Raw genomic sequence first — 20,615 nt, 5'->3', positions numbered from 1 at the left:
GATGTCACAACACATGGAGGTTTGGTTGCCTCTGATTGGTCTAACTCATCTACAGGCTGGTGACAAGCTCTGTGTTATTAGTTTAAATTTCCCCTCTTAAAACTTGGCTGAAAACACAGACGTTAAGTTTTTAAAAACTGCAGTTCTTGTGATTTAAAAATTGCACTTTCTTAAATGTTGATGGAAAATTGAATAATTTTTCAGCCCTAAATGAATCCAATACTCTCAAGTGCTAAATCCGACAATCGCGAATACCTCACAGAATAGCATTCCTTCTCGTTTATCACTGTATAAATGCATCATGGGTAATTAATATTGGTCTTTTAAAGACATATATCTAAACTCTTACTAAGTCAGTTACTGTAATGTGATTTCAAGAATTTAAACTCGAATAGTTACACCACTTCATAACTGGAAAAAATAACTACATTACGTTAACGTTACTTTGTGCCACATTACCCCAACACTGCATGACATTTTGCCTCATAGCATATTCAGCCTGTAGCCATGAATGCTGTCATGGTATCCTCAATGGTAGCCTCAAACGTCATGACAAAGATGCCTGAGGCCATGAGAGTCCAAGTATGTGACTCTTGTCTTATCCACTTCTTTATTACTGTATGAAAAAATGAAAGTGACAATATGTGGCCAACGGAGCTGTTTCAGTGGTGATACCAAAGAATTGCACACAAATGAATATTCGCACACACACATCTTCTAAGCCGCTTATCCTCCTGGGTCACGGGGGTGCTGGAGCCTATCCCAGCTGTCATCGGGCAGAAGGCAGGATACACCCTGGACAAGTCACCAGTTCATCACAGCACAGACAGACATACACATTCACACACACTCACACCTAGGGGCAATTTAGCATGTAGCATGGCCTGACCGCATGTCTTTGGACTGTGGGAGGAAACCGGAGTACCCGGAGGGAACCCACACAGACACGGGGAGAACATGCAAACTCCACACAGAAAGAACCCTGGTTGCCCGGCCGGGGAATCCAACCCAGGGCCTTCTTGCTGTGAGGCGACGGCGCTACCCACTGCGCCACCGTGCCGCCCTGAAGATTCGCAGCAAAGCGCAATTTAATAAGAGGTTGACCTAACAAGGCTGATTAAATCAGGAGTAATCAGAGTTCAGATCACTGAAAGATATACAGATAAAAGTACCCATAAAACATAAAGTCATTTGAGCTGGAACCTATTAAGTACACACACGCACACATTTTCTAAGCCGCTTATCCTACTGGGTCACGGGGGCAACTGGAGTCTATCCCAGCAGTCACTGGGGGGAAGGCAGGAAACCTATTAAGTAATCTAACTTAATTTTTTCAAGGAAATAATACTGCATGCTTTTTTTAAGCCAACTAATTTAAGTTTACAGTGTTTAAACTTTCATCACTTGTTAGCTACATTAGCCTCATAGCTAAAGAAGCCAACTGTGACCGGAAGGTCGCCGGTTCGACGGTACGTGACTGAAGTGCCCTTGAGCAAGGCACCTAACCTCCAACTGTTCCCCGGGCGCTGCGGATAGGGCTGCCCACCGCTCCGGGCAAGTAAATAACGAGAAGAAATTTCCCCGCTGTGGGACTAATAAGGGTCACTTATCTGGAGACACGTTTTGCCTGACTGACTACATTCTGCTCAGGTTCTTAAAGCATTACATTTACATTTACACCATTTAGCAGACACTAAAAAGTGCATTTAGCAGACTTACAAAAAGTGTTGTGTCTATCTAGAGAAAATACTTTTGCTAGTTACAAAAGCAACAGACTGGCGCAAAATCTAAATCTCACAGTGCCTCCCCACATCCCCCACTCTAAATGCAATCAGCCAAAATATGTGCCTGAAGTTTGCATGATTTTTTAAAAACTCAACTAATTTAAGTTCACAGTGTATAAACTTCCACTGCCTGTTAGCTACATCAGCCTCATGGCTAAAGAAGCCGCACATATTTGGCTGACAGACTACATTTGGCGTAGGGGGGTTGGTGGGGGGGGGGTGTGAACTGTGAGATTTCGATTTATCTTAAAGCGCCAGTCTGTCGCTGTAAGAATCTGAGCAGAATGCCGTTCCCCCTTAAATCAACCCAAATGTACTAGAAGTTGTCAAATGTTTCGGGGCGACTCGAAGGCCGGGGCTTTTCTCTTTCTGGAAAAGGAGGTCGCTGGACAGATAAAGAACCCAAAATGACAAAAACCAGCCAGGACAAAGAGCTCTAGCATTGTGGTGTTCTGGCATGCCGGCCTCCTGGCGTGGCTGGGACTGAATGGAGGCCGATGCTGGGGCTATAGCATGCTAATGAAGGCTAACACATCCTCTCTCTGTGACAGAGAGCAGGGTTAATTACCATAACAACTGGACGCTAATGGCAGTGGAGTCACGTTGAGCCAGAGATGGACGCTTTGGAGGAGATGGTCAATATTAACCCCCGACCCCACACACACACACACACACACACAACCTTCCCCCGAAATAGAAATAACAGCAAAGGCTTTGATTTCCAAAAGTGCTGATGGACTGGAGAGGTCAAGCTGCCTTTGTTTAAATAATTAACCCGGTGTGTGCGTAGCTTTTGTCGGAGCGGAGACCCCATGAAGGGCCGCTGGAGAGGAAATGAACTGCATCAGCAGTGGCTCTCAGTGTGTCGGGGGTTTGCTGAAGCCGTTACTTTGGCGGAGTTGTTTGGTTTGCACTGAATCTGAGAGGTTTCAGTGGAAGTGAAAAGGCTAAGCGGCCTCCGCGGAGCTATTCACAGACACTGTAACCCAAAAACACTGAGTGGACACTGTTTAAACCAAACCCAATGTGGACCTTTTGTTATGCTTGAACGTCTTTCCAAACACTTCAGTTCATTACGAGGCGATCGGTGTCCAAACTCCACACAAAGGCGCTTCGATCCTCATCGTTAATGGCGCAAACCCTCAAAACCGACAGTCACTGTTGCGATTCCTACTTAAAGTTCACGCTAAATTCTGCTGACACTGAACTCTTGGGAAAGACAATAACATGTCAAATGGGTTTAAACCTCAAAGGGAGATCAATGACATTCTTCAGCTGGAGTATAATAACTCTTAGATGCCACTACAAGAACATTCGGTGTCTGCCTGGGTTTGCATGACCTACATTTCAGAGCTACATTTCATTTTAATGATCATAAAGTTTTATGGAAATTTGTTTTATAACACTGCAAAAATGATCTTGGCACATAAAAATCATCTTAAATCTAGTCAATATATGTAATATTTCTATTTATGCGACTGTTGTACAAATTAATGGATGATTCCACCTGTTTTAGGACTTTCTTTTACGTTTACTAGTTTAAGGCGAGACTCTACAGGCTGAAATGACAATTTTGGTCCCATCATTTGTCAGGTTTGTGGATAAATTGCATCCATAACACGTCATTAAAAATCAACACTGGACCAAAATTTGTTTATTTCAGTGTAAAAATAAGATAAGAAACTTAAACTTCCACTTCCCTGCAGATTTAGCGCACAGTTTCTGTTTATTTTCCAAGTTAAGCTAAAATACTGGAAAAAAATCAAACATTAAAATAAACATGTGCCGTAGAAATAAAGGTTCTGTTCAGGTACGTTTTTCATCGATCAAGGTACAAACAGTGTAAATGTTCCCTCAAAGCTCCAACAGTGGTTTTAAGGTCTGATTGTGAACCTTAAATAAGTTTTTCCAGGTGAAAAGTTTGTATTTGTACCTTTTCATAACCAAATGTTTTAAAACAGAACAGTAAAATAAAAGCCTGGAGACGAGACGGGGTGTGTGGAGTCAGTACAGCTTAGAACATATCATTTCAGTGGATTATGGTTCAGTTATGTTCCCTGACTAAAGGCACTGAGATGGAGCCTTGAGGGTTCTACTCCAGTGATAAGAGGGGAACTGACCCAGAGACAGTTTAGTACCTTTTGTAACTTTCCCAAATATGTTAAATTCAGCAAATAAACAGAAATTGTGCATTCAAATTCCTCGTAGGGATGTGTTAATGTATTTTCACTTCAAATATCAACAAAACCAGGGGCGCCCAAACTTTTGCATATAACTGTAGCTCCTCCCACACTCGGCACAATCAGGTCATGTCATATATCTCTGGAAAGCTCATTTCCGCTAGAATCTAACTAGCATATCCACATATGTCTATTTGCTTAGTGGTAATGACAACATTCACACAAATGGTGCATGTTTTCTGAGATCTCTCTGTGTGATGCAGTTCTGAGGTCCATTCTCACCTCAAAATCAGCTTTTCTCACTTTAAAAACATCTGCACTCATAAAGAGTTAGACATTCATTCCTAACCCTGTTCTGGAGGATATTATAGAAAGATTTTGTAAAATATTGCTCATACCTGGATTTATCCGTTCTGTAAAATAATTTCTTCACAATGAAATATCATCTCATTTACATATCTCACTGTCATTTTGGGGAAACTTCAGATAGAAAATTGTTTGTAAGAATATCAGTAATCAACCGATTCATTGTGAAATCTATAATTCAAATGACCCCTTTCACCCGTAGTGTCTCATCTTATGTCATTTTATCTGTATTTTATTCCACTGGCAGATAATCTGTCTCGTTTTAAACATTATTTCTTGACAGCAGCAAAATTATCTACCATTGGAATATGATAATTTCACTAGATACAATAAATATGACTTTAAAAAAATAAATTATTTCCAGAAGTAGATTGAATTATTGTATAATGTTCTTAGAACAATCTCAAAATGAGAAATATTCCATATATTGATTAGATTAACGTTTACAACGTTTATTTGTCAGACACTAGAACTTTAATGATTATGATTCATGCAGGAGGGCTCCAAACAAAAAAAACAGAATATGTTACTGTAGATCAGGGGTCTAAAATTCAATAAGGTCCAGTTAGAGAAAAGATCCTCAAGCAAAGGTTTGGAACATCATAATGTCTAACTTGCATCATGATTCAGTGCCATATACTGTTTACTGAAGTAGCCTAGTAGGAATATCAACATCTTATACAGTCAACAACTGAATATCAAATCAAATAAAGTACAATTCAGTCAAATTTCAACAATATTTACTGTCAGTTTCTCTTTTTAGATCACGCCATGTGAAATAACTTCCCTCTGACTCACTTTCTTCTCTGACTGCTGTGTCTCGCCTCGTCCCTCCCCTGTGTGTGCGTCACTTACTCGAGTCTCAGAGCTCATCATAATGCACAGATCTGATTGGCTGAGTAGCATCATGCGTGATATTTACAACACGTGCGATTGGTCTGAGAGTCTCCCGGGCCGCTAAACCAGTACCACAAAGGCTAGAAAAGTTACGCCGATTAAAACAGGACCACCCCATAAAAATTAAATAATTCTCAATAGTTCATCAGTTACAGGTCCAGGTCTGCGTCTTGGTCCGGACTCGGACCGCAGTCCGCCTATTAGTGACCTCTACTTTAGATCAACACAGAAATCAAAAAATAAATGGCAGCACACTAAACGCATCGGTGACAAATCGCTAGTTCACTAGTGTCGTAAAAACGTGATGGAAAACATCCAGACGCAGCAAGAATGAAATGATTTTTAAATCCTGACACCAGCAGAACTCTGAGCGTGGTGTGATGGTACATGATGGCCTGGCCTTGAGGGAGCTCAGCACACAGATAATGAGCGGTCAGCTGCAGCCCACACTGCCCGAATATAAATCCGAAATGTGTGCAGTAATGTGCTCAGGAGGAAGCGGAACGTCTCAGAGGGTCCCACGGGAACTGATTAGTTCTGATGATACGATATGACTGGATCGGTCGTCTGTATGATCTCAGAGCCACTGCAAACCTGCCCCACGCTCAGAACAGGCTCTACAGGGGTTCTTTAGTAAAGTCAGGGGTTATAGAACCATGACAGCTCAAAGAACCACCTGAATGCTTTAAAGGCTCTTTGCATGGCTAAATGGTTCTTCTCCATAATAGAGAACATGTAAATGGTTAAGAACTTGTTCTGTAAAGCACCGAAAATGGTTCAGCTACTGTTACAGGTCAAAGTACACTCTCAAAAAAAAGGTTCTTTAAGGGTTCTTTAGTAAAGTCAAGGGCTACACACAACCACAACAACTCAAAGAACCATCTGAATGCTTTAAGGCTCTTTGCATGGCTAAATGGTTCTTCTCCATAATGGAGAACATGCTGTATATGGTTAAGAACTTAAAAAAAATTGTTCTGTAAAGCACCAAAATGGTTCAGCTACTGTTACAAGTCAAAGTAAAAAAGGGTTCTTCAAGGGTTCTTTAGTCAAGAGCTACACACAACCACAACAACTCAAAGAACCATCTGAAGGCTCTTTTATGCTTAAAGGCTCTAGTTATTCTCCATAATGTTGTGCGAGGCTTTTCAAATAACCTTTTATAACCTCTAAAGTTCTGTAAAGCACCAAAAAGGGTTCCACTGTTGTTGCAAGTCATAGGACCTTTATTGGTACTATACAGAACTCTATTAACTAAAGATGTATTTGTATCCTGATTGCGTTATCTGGCCTAGAGGACAGGTTCTCCTTTTGAGTCATAGTTCTTCTCAGTGGTTCTTCATGTTCTTAGGGAGTTTCTCCATTTGAGTCATGGTTCCTTTCAGTGGTTCTTCATGTCGTTAGGGAGTTTCTCCTTTTGAGTCTTGGTTCCTCTAAGTGGTTCTTTACATTCTTGAGGAGTTTCTCCTTTTGAGTGTTGGTCCGTTTTAGTGGTTCTTCATGTTCTTAGGGAGGTTCTCCTTTTGAGTCTTGGTCCCTCTCAGTTGTTCCTCATGTTCTTAGGGAGTTTCTCCTTTTAGGTCTTGATTCATCTCAGTGGTTCTTCATGTTCTTAGGGAGGTTCTCCTTTTGTGTCTTGGTTCATCTAAGTGGTTCTTCACATCCTTGAGGAGATTCTCCTTTTGAGTCCGGAGTCATCTCAGTGGTTCTTCATGTTCTTAGGGAGGTTCTCCTTTTGACTCTTGGCTCCTCTCAGTGGTTCTTCACATTCTTAGGGAGTTTCTCCTTTTCAATGTTGAGTCATCTCAGTGGTTCTTCATGTTCTTAAGGAGGTTCTCCTTTTGAGTCTTGGTTCCTCTCAGTGGTTCCTCATATTTGTAGGGACTTTCTCCTTTTGAGTCATGGTTCTGCTCAGTGGTTCTGCCTCCATTCCGTAGGGAAAATGACTGTTAGAGAAAGTCCTATAACGTTGAGGTTAACCTGAATTTTTCCAAAAAACGTATATAATGATGCAAGTCTGCACCAATCAAGTCTATATGTGCTGATTCAAATCCCAGCAGCCGTCTTCACTGAAAACAGGCAATAATGTCCAGTTGTTTCACCCACAGATGCACTGACCGCTGGCACTAAGCACAGAACTCCAGAATACAGATCAATTTCAGTCTCTAAAATATACTAGCATCTTAAATATTTATGAAATGTTCTCAACAAACGTTTCTCTCTATGCACTGTCTATCTAAACAGTTCCACGACTGGAAATAACAAGTTTCCTTCTGGACACCAGTTTGGGAAGACTGATGCCGCTCTGGTTCGGCCAAGGTGTTTTCGAAAAGGTCCAGTCCAAAGACGCAGAACATTATAAATGGAAAATTCTACACTTACACTTGCAAACAGCCTGAGCCTTCACAAACAGGAAGAAAGAGAGGAAGAAAGAAAGAAAGAAAGTGTGATGAATGGCGAGGGACAGCGCTGCAACTGACGCTAACCAGCTCCAGAAAGGAACGGCGCGCACATCCTCTGGTGCATTATAAGGAAAACAAAGGAGGCTGGCTTTAAAAGTGCACTTTATCTCCTCTTTGAAGGCCCTTTGACAACCTCATTAACTCCAGTCTAAAGAAAAAGCAGAACTAGCCGAGGGAAATTAATTATCGGTTTGCTATGCAGGGCCTGTTTACTGAGCTTTGCTCTTGGAGAGGGCTGCAGGGTATTAAACGCTGCTCCCATGTTCAGCGGATTAAACTGAGAAATGATATCATAAACAACACCAGGCAGTAAATGTTAGAGACCACCGCAGTCTGCCCCTGTAGCTCCACCCTGCTGATGTAGAGTTAAAGACCGTTGATGCAGAGTTTGTGATCTTCTAGCCCTTCACCAATGGTCAGTTTCTACCACGCCAGTGTCACTGCTGCACTGAGAAGAGCCCAAAATTGGGGTTTCTATTAAAGTAGACAGTGAGTGGAAGCCCAAAGTTGAGGTTTCTGATAAAGCGGCCAGTGAGTGGAAGCCCAAAGTCGGGGTTTCTAATAAAGTGGCCAGAGAGTGGAAGTACAAGGCAGGTGTTTCTAATAAAGTAGACAGTGAGTGGAAGCCCAAAGTTTGGGTTTAAAATAAAATGGCCAGTGAGTGGAGGCTCAAAGTTGGGGTTTCTAATAAAGCGACCAGTGAGTGGAAGCCCAAAGTTGGGGTTTCCAATAAACTGGCCTGTGAGGGGGGAGTACAAGGTGGGTGTTTCTTTTGAAGTGGCTGGGAGCGTAACATATCATGTTTTGTAAATTCCATCAAGGCCTCAGACTGGCTCACATTTGTCCGCATTGAAAGGCAGTTGAGAGTGAAAAGTAATTTGTCGTCACCTGTAGAATAACAGGATCTCGCGGACAAGCTGTTCCGATGTTTGAAAAAAAAACACACAGCGGAAAAGCAAACTGGCACGATCGGCCTGTGACTCAATGTAAACAGGAGTTAGAGAGAGCGCTCTCTCTTTCTGTCTTTCTCTCTCGCTCTGTTTATTTTCCAGCCTCCAGTCTGCCTTGAGCGACGGACACCGTCAAAATAAACACGCCAGACTCAGCCACAGTATAACCACTGTTGTCAGAACAAAGTACCGGCCGTCAGCACTCAGTGTCATGGTGCCTGTTGGAGATCGTGTGCGTGTGCAGTTGGGGTTTATTCAGCTAAAAGCTGTGCTGATGGAGAGCTGTGAGAGGTTTGCTATGCGCCTGACCTTAAACCACAGGAGAAACCCTGCGGAGCTTCTGCTTCGGCTACTGCACGAAAAACTCGACAACACTCACAAGCTGCACTTTCTCAGGGTCCCTGATGCACAGCGCCTGTCAGAAAACCAGCCCTGAAGAAAGCAATGCACTAAAATGACTTGATTCACGTTCACCCAAATATATTACATCAACACAATGTACTAAAATATGCTACATCTGTGTTGTTGTAGCATATTTTACTCAAGTGGAAAAGATGTAGGAACACATTTAGGTTTTTGCTCAATAACCTGGTGTTTGAGTAAGATTAACAATTTTGTTATACAAAAAAGTTGGGCAGGATAACAGTAATAATGTAACAACCAAACAAACACTTCACAATTATAATTCAGAGTAGCTCGGTCATTAGTGGTCTGGCAGCTCACCAATAGGTGGCGCTGGTAGAAGGAGGGCAAAAATCAGACAAAAAACCTCAGAAAAACTAAGTATGACAGCAGCCAGAGACATTATAAAGGAGGAGGCAGGTCACTTGTTGGAAAACGAATGGGAAAGCTTGTAATGCTCAATACTTGGTCAGTTTATGGAGAAAGTCCTGCCCTTCAGTAAAAACGGCCAATCGGCTTTCTCGTTACGCCGTAAGTGGGAAAACCCCCCTCTACTTGGGCTCAGTTGTGGGGATCTGCATGCACAGTAGCCAGAACAACCAGAATAAACACTTTTTTGTGCAACATTGAGCCAAATAGTCGCCAGATTTCAAGTGATTTATGTGAAACGTTTCTGAAATGGCAATTTGACCCTCAGTTTTGAGTTTTTAGGTGTTTTCCCATTCAAAGACACAGGAGTCTGGTCCTGCATGATGGAAAATAACTACCCAGCGGCATCACCGAGATGCCTGCCGAGTGGACAGGCTTTGCTATGAGGACTTCGTAGCAGCTCAGCGACGGCTCACGGCTCATTTATACTCCCTTTACATACAAAAAAGAACACGTCTGTTTCAAACGATGTAACCGTCACTGCCCACAAACTTCTACACATCCTTTACGCTGGCATGGATGTTAAGCAGCTCATCCACTAGAGGGCAGTCCAGAGTAAAACGTTTCTGACAACAACAAACATGGCTGAGGTAATCCACAGTTTGGCCTCAACTCCACAGTTTATTCCAAAGAGTCTACGATGCCCAATCCTGGATTGGGAGTTTAGTAATAGGTATGAAAATGACATCTTATTCCAACAGATTCCCACAGTTCCCCAAACTCGGTCTGACAGATCCTTACCTTAGAGCACTGCTTGTGATTCTGACACCACACCAAGGATCCATTGCCCTGTGAATAAAGAGGAGAATGATATTAGAAAACACGCTGCAAACCAGGGTCAGAGCTTTACTTTCCGGAACCTTCCTGAGGCTGTGATCACAGGACGTCTTAGTGTCGACCACAAAGGCATCTTTTACCATTTCTAATAAAGTGGCCAGAGAGCGGAAGTACAAGGTAGGTGTTTCTAATAAAGTGGCCTGTGAGTGGAAGCCCAAAGTTGGGGTTTCTAATGAAGTAGCCAGTGAGTGGAAGCCCAAAGTTGGGGTTTCTAATAAGGGTCAGAGCTTTACTTTCCGGAATCTTCCTGAGGCTGTGATCACAGGACGTCTTAGTGTCGGCCATAAAGGCATCTTTTACCATTGCTTTCAATGAAAACTACGCATTGATGGACAACAGACAGCACCACAAGACAATGTGTGAAAATTACTCTCATTTAGTGGTTAATGAGCTGACCTTTTTTGGTGCGCACCATGAGTCAGCCAACAGGAGCTGGTATGGGGCGGGGCTTAAGTCAATCACATCAGTTTGGAATAGAATGGAAGACTAAACTAATCACTGCTGTCTAGAGTAAAACAATCCAGCCCTAAAGATCTAGAACAGTTCTCGCTCATGAGCTTTCGTGTTTGATTGCTTCTTGCTTGCATGCATCACCGCGTTTTTGACGGACCACCGGGGCTGCAACAATTAGTCGACATAACCGACAATGTCAATTATAACAGTGTGTCAACTTAGAATTACTATTTGGGTGGTGGGTCATTCTCAGCACTGCAGTAACACTGACGTGGTGGTGTGTTAGTGTGTGTCGTGTTGGTACGAGTGGATCAGACACAGCAGTGCTGCTGGAGTTTTTAAACACTGTGTCCACTCACTGTCCACTCTATTAGACACTCCTACCTTGTCAGTCCACCTTGTAGATGTAAAGTCAGAGACGATAGCTCATCTGCTGCTGCACAGTTTGTGTTGGTCATTCTCTAGTCCTTCATCAGTGGTCACAGGACGCTGCCCACAGGACGCTGTTGGCTGGATATTTTTGGTTGGTGGGCTATTCTCAGTCCAGCAGCGACACTGAGGTGTTTAAAAACTCCAGCAGCACTGCTGTGTCTGATCCACTCAGACCAGCGCAACACACACTAACACACCACCACCACGTCAGTGTTACTGCAGTGCTGAGAATGATCCACCACCCAAATAGAACCTGCTCTGTGAGGGTCCATGGGGGTCCTGACCACTGAAGAACAGGGTAAAAGGGGGCTAACAAAGTATCAGAGAAACAGATGGACTACAGTCTGTAACTGTAGAACTACAAAGTGCACCTATACAGTAAGTGGAGCTGATAAAATGGACAATGAGCGTAGAAACAAGGAGGTGGTCATAATGTTAAGCCTGATTGGTGTATATTAAGGCAGAGACTGGACAACAGGGTGACATTTGCGGACTTGAGCAGTTCAAGGAAAACAAGAACAGGAGCCACGCCCACAGAAGGCAGAGATGGAGGGCAATCACAGAAATAATCGTTGACTAATCGACTAATCAAAAAAATTATCAACACATTTTGTTCAACTACCAAAATTATCATTAGTTGCAGCCCTAGAAACTGCAACGTCTTGTGAATGTGGCCTGAAAGTTAGCTAAACCTCTATGGTGAAAGGCTCCTAGCTAAGCTAGTGACTTATCTGGGCAACAGCAGTCCTGTGGTCAGAAACTGACCAATGATGAATGGGGTAGAGTGGGGCTGATGAACTGCACAGCAACAGATGAGCTACAGTCTGTATTTGTACACCTTTATCAGGGGCGTCTGATCTTTTCCACTCAGGGTCAGTGTGGCTGCTGGTTTTCATTCCAATCCACCTGTTTAATCAGCTGGTCTCAGTCTTTACACAGCTGATCAGCTGTGCTCCTGTATTGTTGGACTGAAAACCTGCAGGCAAATCAGCTCTTAGCGGATAAGCCTGGACACCTGGGTTACACTGATCAGTGGAATGAGGAGATCAGCTGTTCTTGCTTACAAAGAGCGAACAGATGGAAAATGGACAGAAATTGTTTATGACATATTTATTCAACATAGAGAAATGTTTTACAAATAGCTTTAGAGGGTTTCAGAGACTAGCTGACTAATAAATCCACTAGTGGGCGCTGTGGGCAGCAGTCGGCTAGTGCCTGAAAGCAGCACTTAGCTTAGCACTCAGCACAGCGCCTGTTTATCAGCATTTAGCTTGATGAACAGGTGTTTATTTCCCATCGGATTGATAAAACCAGCGCAGGGAAGCGTGGATTGCCAGAGCCAGTTTCAATTCTCTGTGAGAGGTGAGATTCAGAGCTGTGGTGATTTTAGCCTGCAGTTTACATCAGACAGTCTTTGTACTTCTGTACTACTGAGTCCCTCAGTAAGCTACTAACAAAATACTTTATACAGACCTCCAGAAAATTCCGGCACAGATGAGCCAAATTAGATGTTTCTCTGTGTTTCTATTAATATCTTTGTGATGATCCAGCTCAGAAATCCAGTTCAGACACTTCCTGAATCTGTAGAGTCGCCTTTTCCATTCCATCTTATCACGAGATCATACGAGACTCACATCCGGAGTTATGAGCCTATGAAGAGGGGCTGAGATACACGTCATCTGCCTCTCACCGTGTGGAATTGGTGGATTCGTGTGTCCGTCTACATTCTGTGTGAAACTGACCAATCGACACTCAGGAAATCACTAAGGACTGACCATCACACCAGAAACCCTTCATTCTTCATTCAGTCCACATCGGAGACTCATGTGAAATGGCGTGTAAACAGTTCACAGCTGCTGAAGTTGTTACAGTAGTTGTGGAAAGTAGCGACGAGGAGAACATTTACCTACTATTTTATTCATACATTCCACTACTTTATGAACTTTGGTGAACCCATTTCAAGCACCGAAACAATTCGTTCACATGAGTAAAGCTGTGTTTTCATAAGAGAGATTAAGAATTTCTAAAACTGGACATGATTTTTCCAGCTTTTGGGCTAAATTATCTCCTTGCACGGTGGTCCGGGTCAAAGCGGCCTCATTATTGGCAGAGCTGAGATTGTTCTGAATATTTTGATATATAATATGTGGGTATCATGTCATATGCAACAGCCTTTAAAGGTGAATTTAAGAATACCATTGAATTCCCACCAGTTTAGAGGCTTATTACTGTCTAATCATCTTTCTTCTCAATCGCTTTTTCCTTACTGATCTCCTCATGCATTGAGGCATGAGTGTAGTAATAGCTGTCTCAGTGTTTAACTCTTAAAAGTTCGCTGCCACAGTTTCTTCTGCTGCAGCCGTACATCATGTGGGAAAAGACTTACTAATCCGATCGACCACAGCTGTAACATGGTTACAGTAAGGATGATGTTAATCATTAGATGCTTCACATTACACATTCATTCAAAGGAGGACGCATGACTAGGTTTGAAGTTAGAGTACAGCACACTGACGGCCCAGCGGGTATCTGCTCACTGTCACGGCAATGTATACAGAGGAGTCACAGCCTACAGGAATCCACAGTTCAGCCAAAGATTAACTGCACTCTTATGAGGACAGTAAATACCAAAGAGCTGGTCCAACAGCTGTAAAGGACCACTGTCACATTCAAAGAACTTTGGACCCAGCCAAGTGTTCAAAACAATCTCAGATGTCTGAACTGCCAATTTTTATCAAGTCCCACATCATTCAAGTTCGGTTTCCCAACTTTTTAAACAATGTGGGCCAAATCTGGGGACGAAATGTATGGAAATCAAAAATGTTAACGCATCATTAATGTCGGCCTTGGACCTGCTTTCCTAAGTGGTTATAGCGTTGTGTTATGTCTGTGACTGGCAAATGAAGTACGATACTGGCGTACAACTTGTTACAGAGCCTTGTTTTTGTGACAGTCAAAGCTGAAAACCTAACCACATACAAGCATGTGAAAAGAAAAGACAGCAACTTCTTCCCTTCACGCTAGCCGGCTTTTAGCTGACACAAACCAGCACTTCCTTAAAGCAGCTTATGCTAAACACAAAAGGGTAGGCTTGAGCCGATTGGTGACAGTATCGTCAATTACTGATAGTTTACATCTACTGCATTTGTCAATTAAGTTGGATGACTTAAATGTCCAAAAACAAGCTTTTCTTTAAAAGAGTTTTCTTTTCAGGCGTAACGTTAGTTAGTTATTAAAAGCAAAAAAAAAAAAGATAACCTTTAGGCTAATCATGTGGTTAAGCTTTAGCCGTGTCACATGTAAACACGCGATTATCAAACAAAACCATAGCAAAAACTACCAAACCACACCAACAACTACCAAACTATAGCAAAAACTACCAAACCATACCAAAAAGTACCAAACTATAGCAAAAACTATTATATCATAGCAAAAACAACTATCAAACCCGACCAAAAAAATACCTAACTACACCAAAAAACTACCAAAAACTACCAAACTATAGCAAAAACTACCACACCACATCAAAAGCTACCAAACCATAGCAAAAACTACCAAAGTACAGCAAAAACAATTATCAAACCCAACCAAAAAAAAACACCAAAAACGACAGAACCATAGCAAAAACTACCACACCACACCACACCAACAACAACCATACTATAACAAAAACTACCAAAACACAAAAAACAACCAAACCATAGCAAAAACTACCAAACCACACCAAACGTTACCAAACTAAAGCAAAAACTATCAAACTACACCCAAAACTACCAAACTATAGCAAAAACTACCAAACTACACCCAAAACTAACAAACTATAGCAAAAACTATCAAAACACACCAACTACTAGGACACCATAACAAAAACTACCAAAGTACCAAACTACTTCAGAAACTACCAAAGCAGAACCAAATCTACCAAACTATAGCAAAAACTACCAAAGCAGATCCAAAAACTACCTAAAGACAGCAAAAACTACCAAACCACACCAAAAACAAAGTTGGCTTACAAGTTTCTGAACAGAAATCTTGTTTATTTTACCAGCTTTGTGAGCCGTTACTGCACAACTTACAGAGCTGAAATGTGTTACTGACTGAATCAAAATAAATATCATTCAGAAAATCATGTTCAGCATTTAGTATTTAACTCCTTCAGTTTACTGCTACACTGATGCGGCCCTGTACCAAACAGCCCACGGCCCGGTACCGGACCGCGGCCACGCAGTTGGAAACCTCTGACTTAGGCCTTCTTGTTTCGTGGCCCATATATGCTAGATATATCTAGAGCGATGATTTGAGATTGGATTTATATTGCTGCCTAAAACAGAACATAAAAGTTGATGAAGTTTTGACGTTTTTGCGTCCCTAAGACTCGGAGCTCTCTCAGAGGGCACATTCTGTCTCAAGTCTTTAAGTAAGCTAACGTGATCCGTGTGTAGTGCCTTCCTCTGACTGCCTTTAATATCAACCCTCTCGTCCGCATGTCAGAGAGTCTCAATAGGACTATAATTACACACAGATTTGACAATCATCCAAGAGGAACAGGTGAGGCTACAGAAGTGGTCGGACTGGAATTTTAACAAGCTAAATGCTGAGGAGGTGCAGGGAGATTTTTATTACAACAGACGTAATGATTTATTGCCTTTCTCTGATCCTCAGCTCGAGCTCTGGCGAGGAGAGGCAAGAAAACAGGGCTGGAAACCGTGAAGCATGAAGTAACTACAGAACGAAGGACGTCTGTTAGCAAACAAACGTTAAACAGATAATTGTGGTGAGACGTAAACCCGTCTCGGTCCTCACGTACAACAAAAAGACACGGGCGCGGTGAGGACACGGCCAAACTTTTACGAGCCTCCGAACCTAAAACTCTGTTCAAGTTCAATGTCAAGTTCAAAGGCTTCTGGAACAATGTAATCCACTGGAAATTCCCAGTGAAACCTTGGGAAAGAACTTATCATTAAAGACTTAATTTGCGATCCAGTACCAGCGGGTGTTGTGCGCTCAGTGTCAAGGATAATGGTCAAGCAGCTTCAAAGGCGAGCCAGAGCCGAGAGTGGAACAGCCTATCCTTTTAAGAAGATATCGCTCCGCTCAGAGTGAGGGAGACTGGGCCTGATTCGGCTTCGGGGAAGGAGCTCTCAGGAGACGACGAGGCAGAAACCAAACGAGTCTGGAACGTCTGAAACGAAGACATCACAACTTAGACTCGAACGCAGTCCAGACAACACAAGGTCTCTATGAAACCGCTGACCTTTGAAGCAAGTACACAACAGTTAGCACATGAGAACGGATCCCAGTGTTGTTTTTAAACTTCACTATTTAAGTAGAATCTCAGATCTCAATTCAAGAGTGAAGCAGTTTTTCAGGCAAGAGAAAAGAAGGCTTTAAAGAAGAGGTCATACTTCTGTCTTTCATCCTTGTGTTTTAAACAGTCTCCAAAGTCTAAATCGCTCTGCCATATGGCATCCCCTGTTCATTTAGGCCAGTGATGCCCAACTCCGATCCTGGACATCCCTGCCCTGGACATTATAAAGGTTCCCTGATGGTTCTTGGCTTGGACATACAGTTTCAGGACACCAACATGGTAAACACACTAAATAAACAAATAAATAACATGAAAAAGTGAAATTAAAAAGCTCAAATTTTATGTTTATTTGATCTGAGAACAAACAAACTGAGCCTTATTCATGATTAACACTCAGGCGTCGACGAACGTGCAGGTGCATCAAACTATTTGTAGTGGTCCTTTGTAGATGATTAATAAATTAGATCGTCAGTAACACATCAATAATATATCAGTGAAGTGGCAGTAGTGAAGCAGCTGAATACACTGGAGTAAATATCTTGTATCTCACCCTGGACCTAATCCTAAACCTAACCTTAACCTCAACCCAAAACCTAACCCTCACCCTGGCCCTAATCCTAACCCCAACCTTAACCTCAACCCAAAACCTAACCCTCACCCTGGCCCTAATCCTAACCATCATATGTGTTTGACATGTTACTGAGAGTCCATTGACTGTTTGTTTCATCTAAAAAGGACCCTCAAAATAAAGTGTCACCAGGATTCCTGGCATGGTGGACCCACTTCAGGTGGGATGAAATCTCTGAGAAACAGGTAAAAATTACATTACCTCACTTTCCGATGCGACACTAATCCTGTCTGAATAGTATTCCAGAGTGTTAAAAAGCTCCAGGAGGGTGTTGGGAACTTACAAAGAGGCAAATAGGAAATCTGGCATCAGCCTAGCATTGCTCTCTGACGCCTCTCCAGACCCATCCGTCACCGGGCGACAGCAACCCGGACTGGAGATTAACTCTGAGCCACAACACCACCTCTGTAGCGCTGGACGGCTCAATGGGGGTTACCGGTCCAGCTGCTTTAGGACTGACCTCACTGTGTCACTGACCTGCCCCAGGATAATTATAGGGCAAAAGCACGACCCTTGCTTTGGATGTCATGGGAGAAGCCTTTCTGCACCACTTTTAACCTTTCAGTCCGAAATCAATTGAGGTCTTTCAGCTCTGTCAATCTCCTCTCCCAGATCGGTTCCGCACAGAACAAGAAAGGCTGCATTATGTAGAGGGAAAGGTTTTGTTTGCCTGAAGCAGTGCTAATCCTGAGATTAGCGAAAGAGGCAGTGGGACGCTGCCTGAGATCCACACTGCTCGCTGTACAAAGACCCCCACGGCCAGACGACGCAAAATGTATTACTGTTTATCGTCGCCAGGGTCTGAAACGGTTTACATGTCGTCACTCCCAACAGAGTTTGACAGGGAGTGTTGGTGAGATCCTGCAGATTACCGCTCCACATAGCGCACGGCACTTTGTGAGGATTAACTGTCCCTCCCGTCACATGACATCAGCGCTGGTGTTTCAGACCAGGCGAGCATCTTATACACAACTAGTGGTGGGAAAAATAATCCGTCCTTCTGTCTGAAAATATTGTGAAACACTCTCAGAAATAAAGGTACTAAACTGTCACTGGGTCAGTTCCCCTCTTGCCACTGGGGTGGTTCCCTCAAAGGTCCATCTCAGTACCTTTAGTCAGGGAACATAACTGAACCATAATCCACTGAAATGATATGTTCTAAGGTGTACTGACTCCACACACCCCGTCTCGTCTCCAGGCTTTATTTTACTGTTCTGTTTAAAACATTCGGTTATGAAAAGGTACAAATACGAACTTTTCACCTGGAAACACTTATTTAAGGTTCACAATCAGACCTTAAAACCACTGTTGTACCTTTGAGGGAACATTTACACTGTTTGTACCTTGATGAATGAAAAATGTACCTGCACAGAACCTTTATTTCTAACAGTGTATATGCAGGAACCCCAGGCCTCACCTACATTAGAACATGCCACAATTTTCATAAACCTGCTCTGGACCTGAATATTCAACTATTTAGATATTCGTTCACTGGGTACACACTTAAAAATGATGGTTCTTCAAGGGTTCCTTAGTAAAAATGGTTCTGTATAGAACTATGAACACTCAAAGAACCATTTTCATGATTAAAGGGTTCTTTGCATTGTTGGTCCTTCAGACTGATGAAGAATGTGTTCTATATGGTTCTATATGGAACCTTTTTGATAAGGGTTGTATACAGTACACTCTTAGCAAAAAGTTTCTATACAGCACCAAAAAGGGTTCCACTATTGTTACAAACCAAAGATCCCTTTTTGCTATAGAACCATATAGAACACATTCTTCATCAATCTGAAGGATCATTTAACGATGCAAAAAACCCTTTAATCATGAAAATAGTTCATCAAATGTTCATGGTTCTATATAGAACCATTTTCTTTACTAATGAACCCTTGAAAACCATCATTCGGGGTTCTCAGGAAAAGCAAACAGAAAACAGCCCAACACGGTGAGAGGAAACACAGCCTCTTCAGCGCTAACAGCTAAAAACACCACGTCAGATACGGATATTCTGAATGACTTTCTTAATCCCAGTCGGAATTTTCTCCAGTAGGGAATGCAAATGGCTTTTCTGGCATCATTCAAAGAGAACAAACAGCCACGAATGTCCATGTTATCCATCATAACTTTCAAAACAAGAGGCGAAATAATTTTCAAGAAATGTTTTACTCAGGATTATATTATTTAATATGTAATTTTCATTAAAGGTTTTATAGAAATTATTTAATTTAAAGAAATTAATGTTACATTTGGCACAAAACGTATCTTGTTTCTGCTGGTTCCTTCTTTTAACACCATTTGTATAAGCTAGATAGTGTTTACTGTGTCAAAATGACAGAAATGCCCCAAAATGACGAAAATCTTATTAAATTAACTTACATGGCAGTTAAGCACATTTTTCTCCTTCTCCTGTAAACTTTTTTGGAGCTACGAGGTTTTGTTCCAACAACAACATGCCTCCAGCCTAAATTATGACCCAAAAAGTAACAACGATGATGCACCAAGAATCAAATAATCATATAATCGCATCTTAGCACCCTGAATCGAAACCGGATCGAATCATAAAGTGCCCACAGATCCCCACCTCTAGTAATGATGGTGAGAAAACAACCACTCGAGACAAGAGACTTTGGTGGTACAACATGTTCTGCTATCAACCACCTGCTAATAGCCTCTTATCAGTGTTTCATAATACTGCAAGCATCCGCAGCTGCTGCATTCCTGGGGTAGATACGGCTGGAAGTGGCGTAGTCCGCAGCCGTAAAGCGGGATTCCAAAGCCGCGGTCATGCGGGGCTGCGGCCGGCGTCGAGGCAGGCTGATTAGCCTCGGTGTGTGGAGTCCCAGCTGAGCCGCAGTTAAGATAAGGCCTCCTGCAGCACGCCCATAATCCAAACAGTCCCATCTGGGACACGGGCCAAAGAGCATACAGCCGCGGGACTGCACTCCCACACACGCTTCCAACGAGGCAAACTCAATCCAACACCTTCGCTCAGAACGCCAAAAATCAGACATCGTCCTCAGGGCAGTCAAGCACTTCAACTGACACTTTAAGAAAAGGCCTCCTGCTTCTCTGCTAACCGCTAATTAAATGGCTAAGACAGTAAACAAAGTCATTCAGTTATTTAACATGAAAAGCACCTTTCTAGAGTCAGAATCGTTCACAGTGGTGGTGATAGGAACCAGACGTCCACCTCTAAAAGCTCCCTCACAGAAAGTTCCTACATGAAATAGTTATGAATTCACTGCCTGATGACTGAGACACTGTTTCATGATAGTTGTGAGAAGATTTTGGCTTAAAATATACTTTATTTTGAGTCTATTCATGGCGGAGGGGGTACATGCAGAGCGCTGTGAGGCCAAGTAGTCCCCAAACTTATTGATTTCCACCATTTTACCATCATCATTACACATAAAAACTTACATGTAGGTTCACTGGTGGTTTTGGATAGTAAATAAAATGTCTATATTTGTGTTGTAGTCATGACGAC

The 20,615-nt window shown here is 42.4% G+C and overlaps 1 protein-coding gene across 1 annotated transcript in view; it reads right to left on the bottom strand.

Annotated features, from left to right (window-relative positions):
* LOC118811463 (anosmin-1) overlaps positions 1-20,615 on the bottom strand; it is a 94,811-nt gene that overhangs the window by 65,496 nt on the left and 8,700 nt on the right. The window contains exon 2 of the mRNA XM_036575695.1: positions 10,209-10,256. Within this exon, the coding sequence (XP_036431588.1) occupies positions 10,209-10,256 (48 nt within the window). The remainder of the gene's footprint in view (positions 1-10,208; positions 10,257-20,615) is intronic.

The sequence above is a fragment of the Colossoma macropomum genome, unplaced genomic scaffold (genome assembly GCF_904425465.1).
Source record: "Colossoma macropomum unplaced genomic scaffold, Colossoma_macropomum, whole genome shotgun sequence".
NCBI classification, from domain to species: domain Eukaryota; kingdom Metazoa; phylum Chordata; class Actinopteri; order Characiformes; family Serrasalmidae; genus Colossoma; species Colossoma macropomum.
This window is presented reverse-complemented; position numbering and strand designations above follow the sequence as displayed.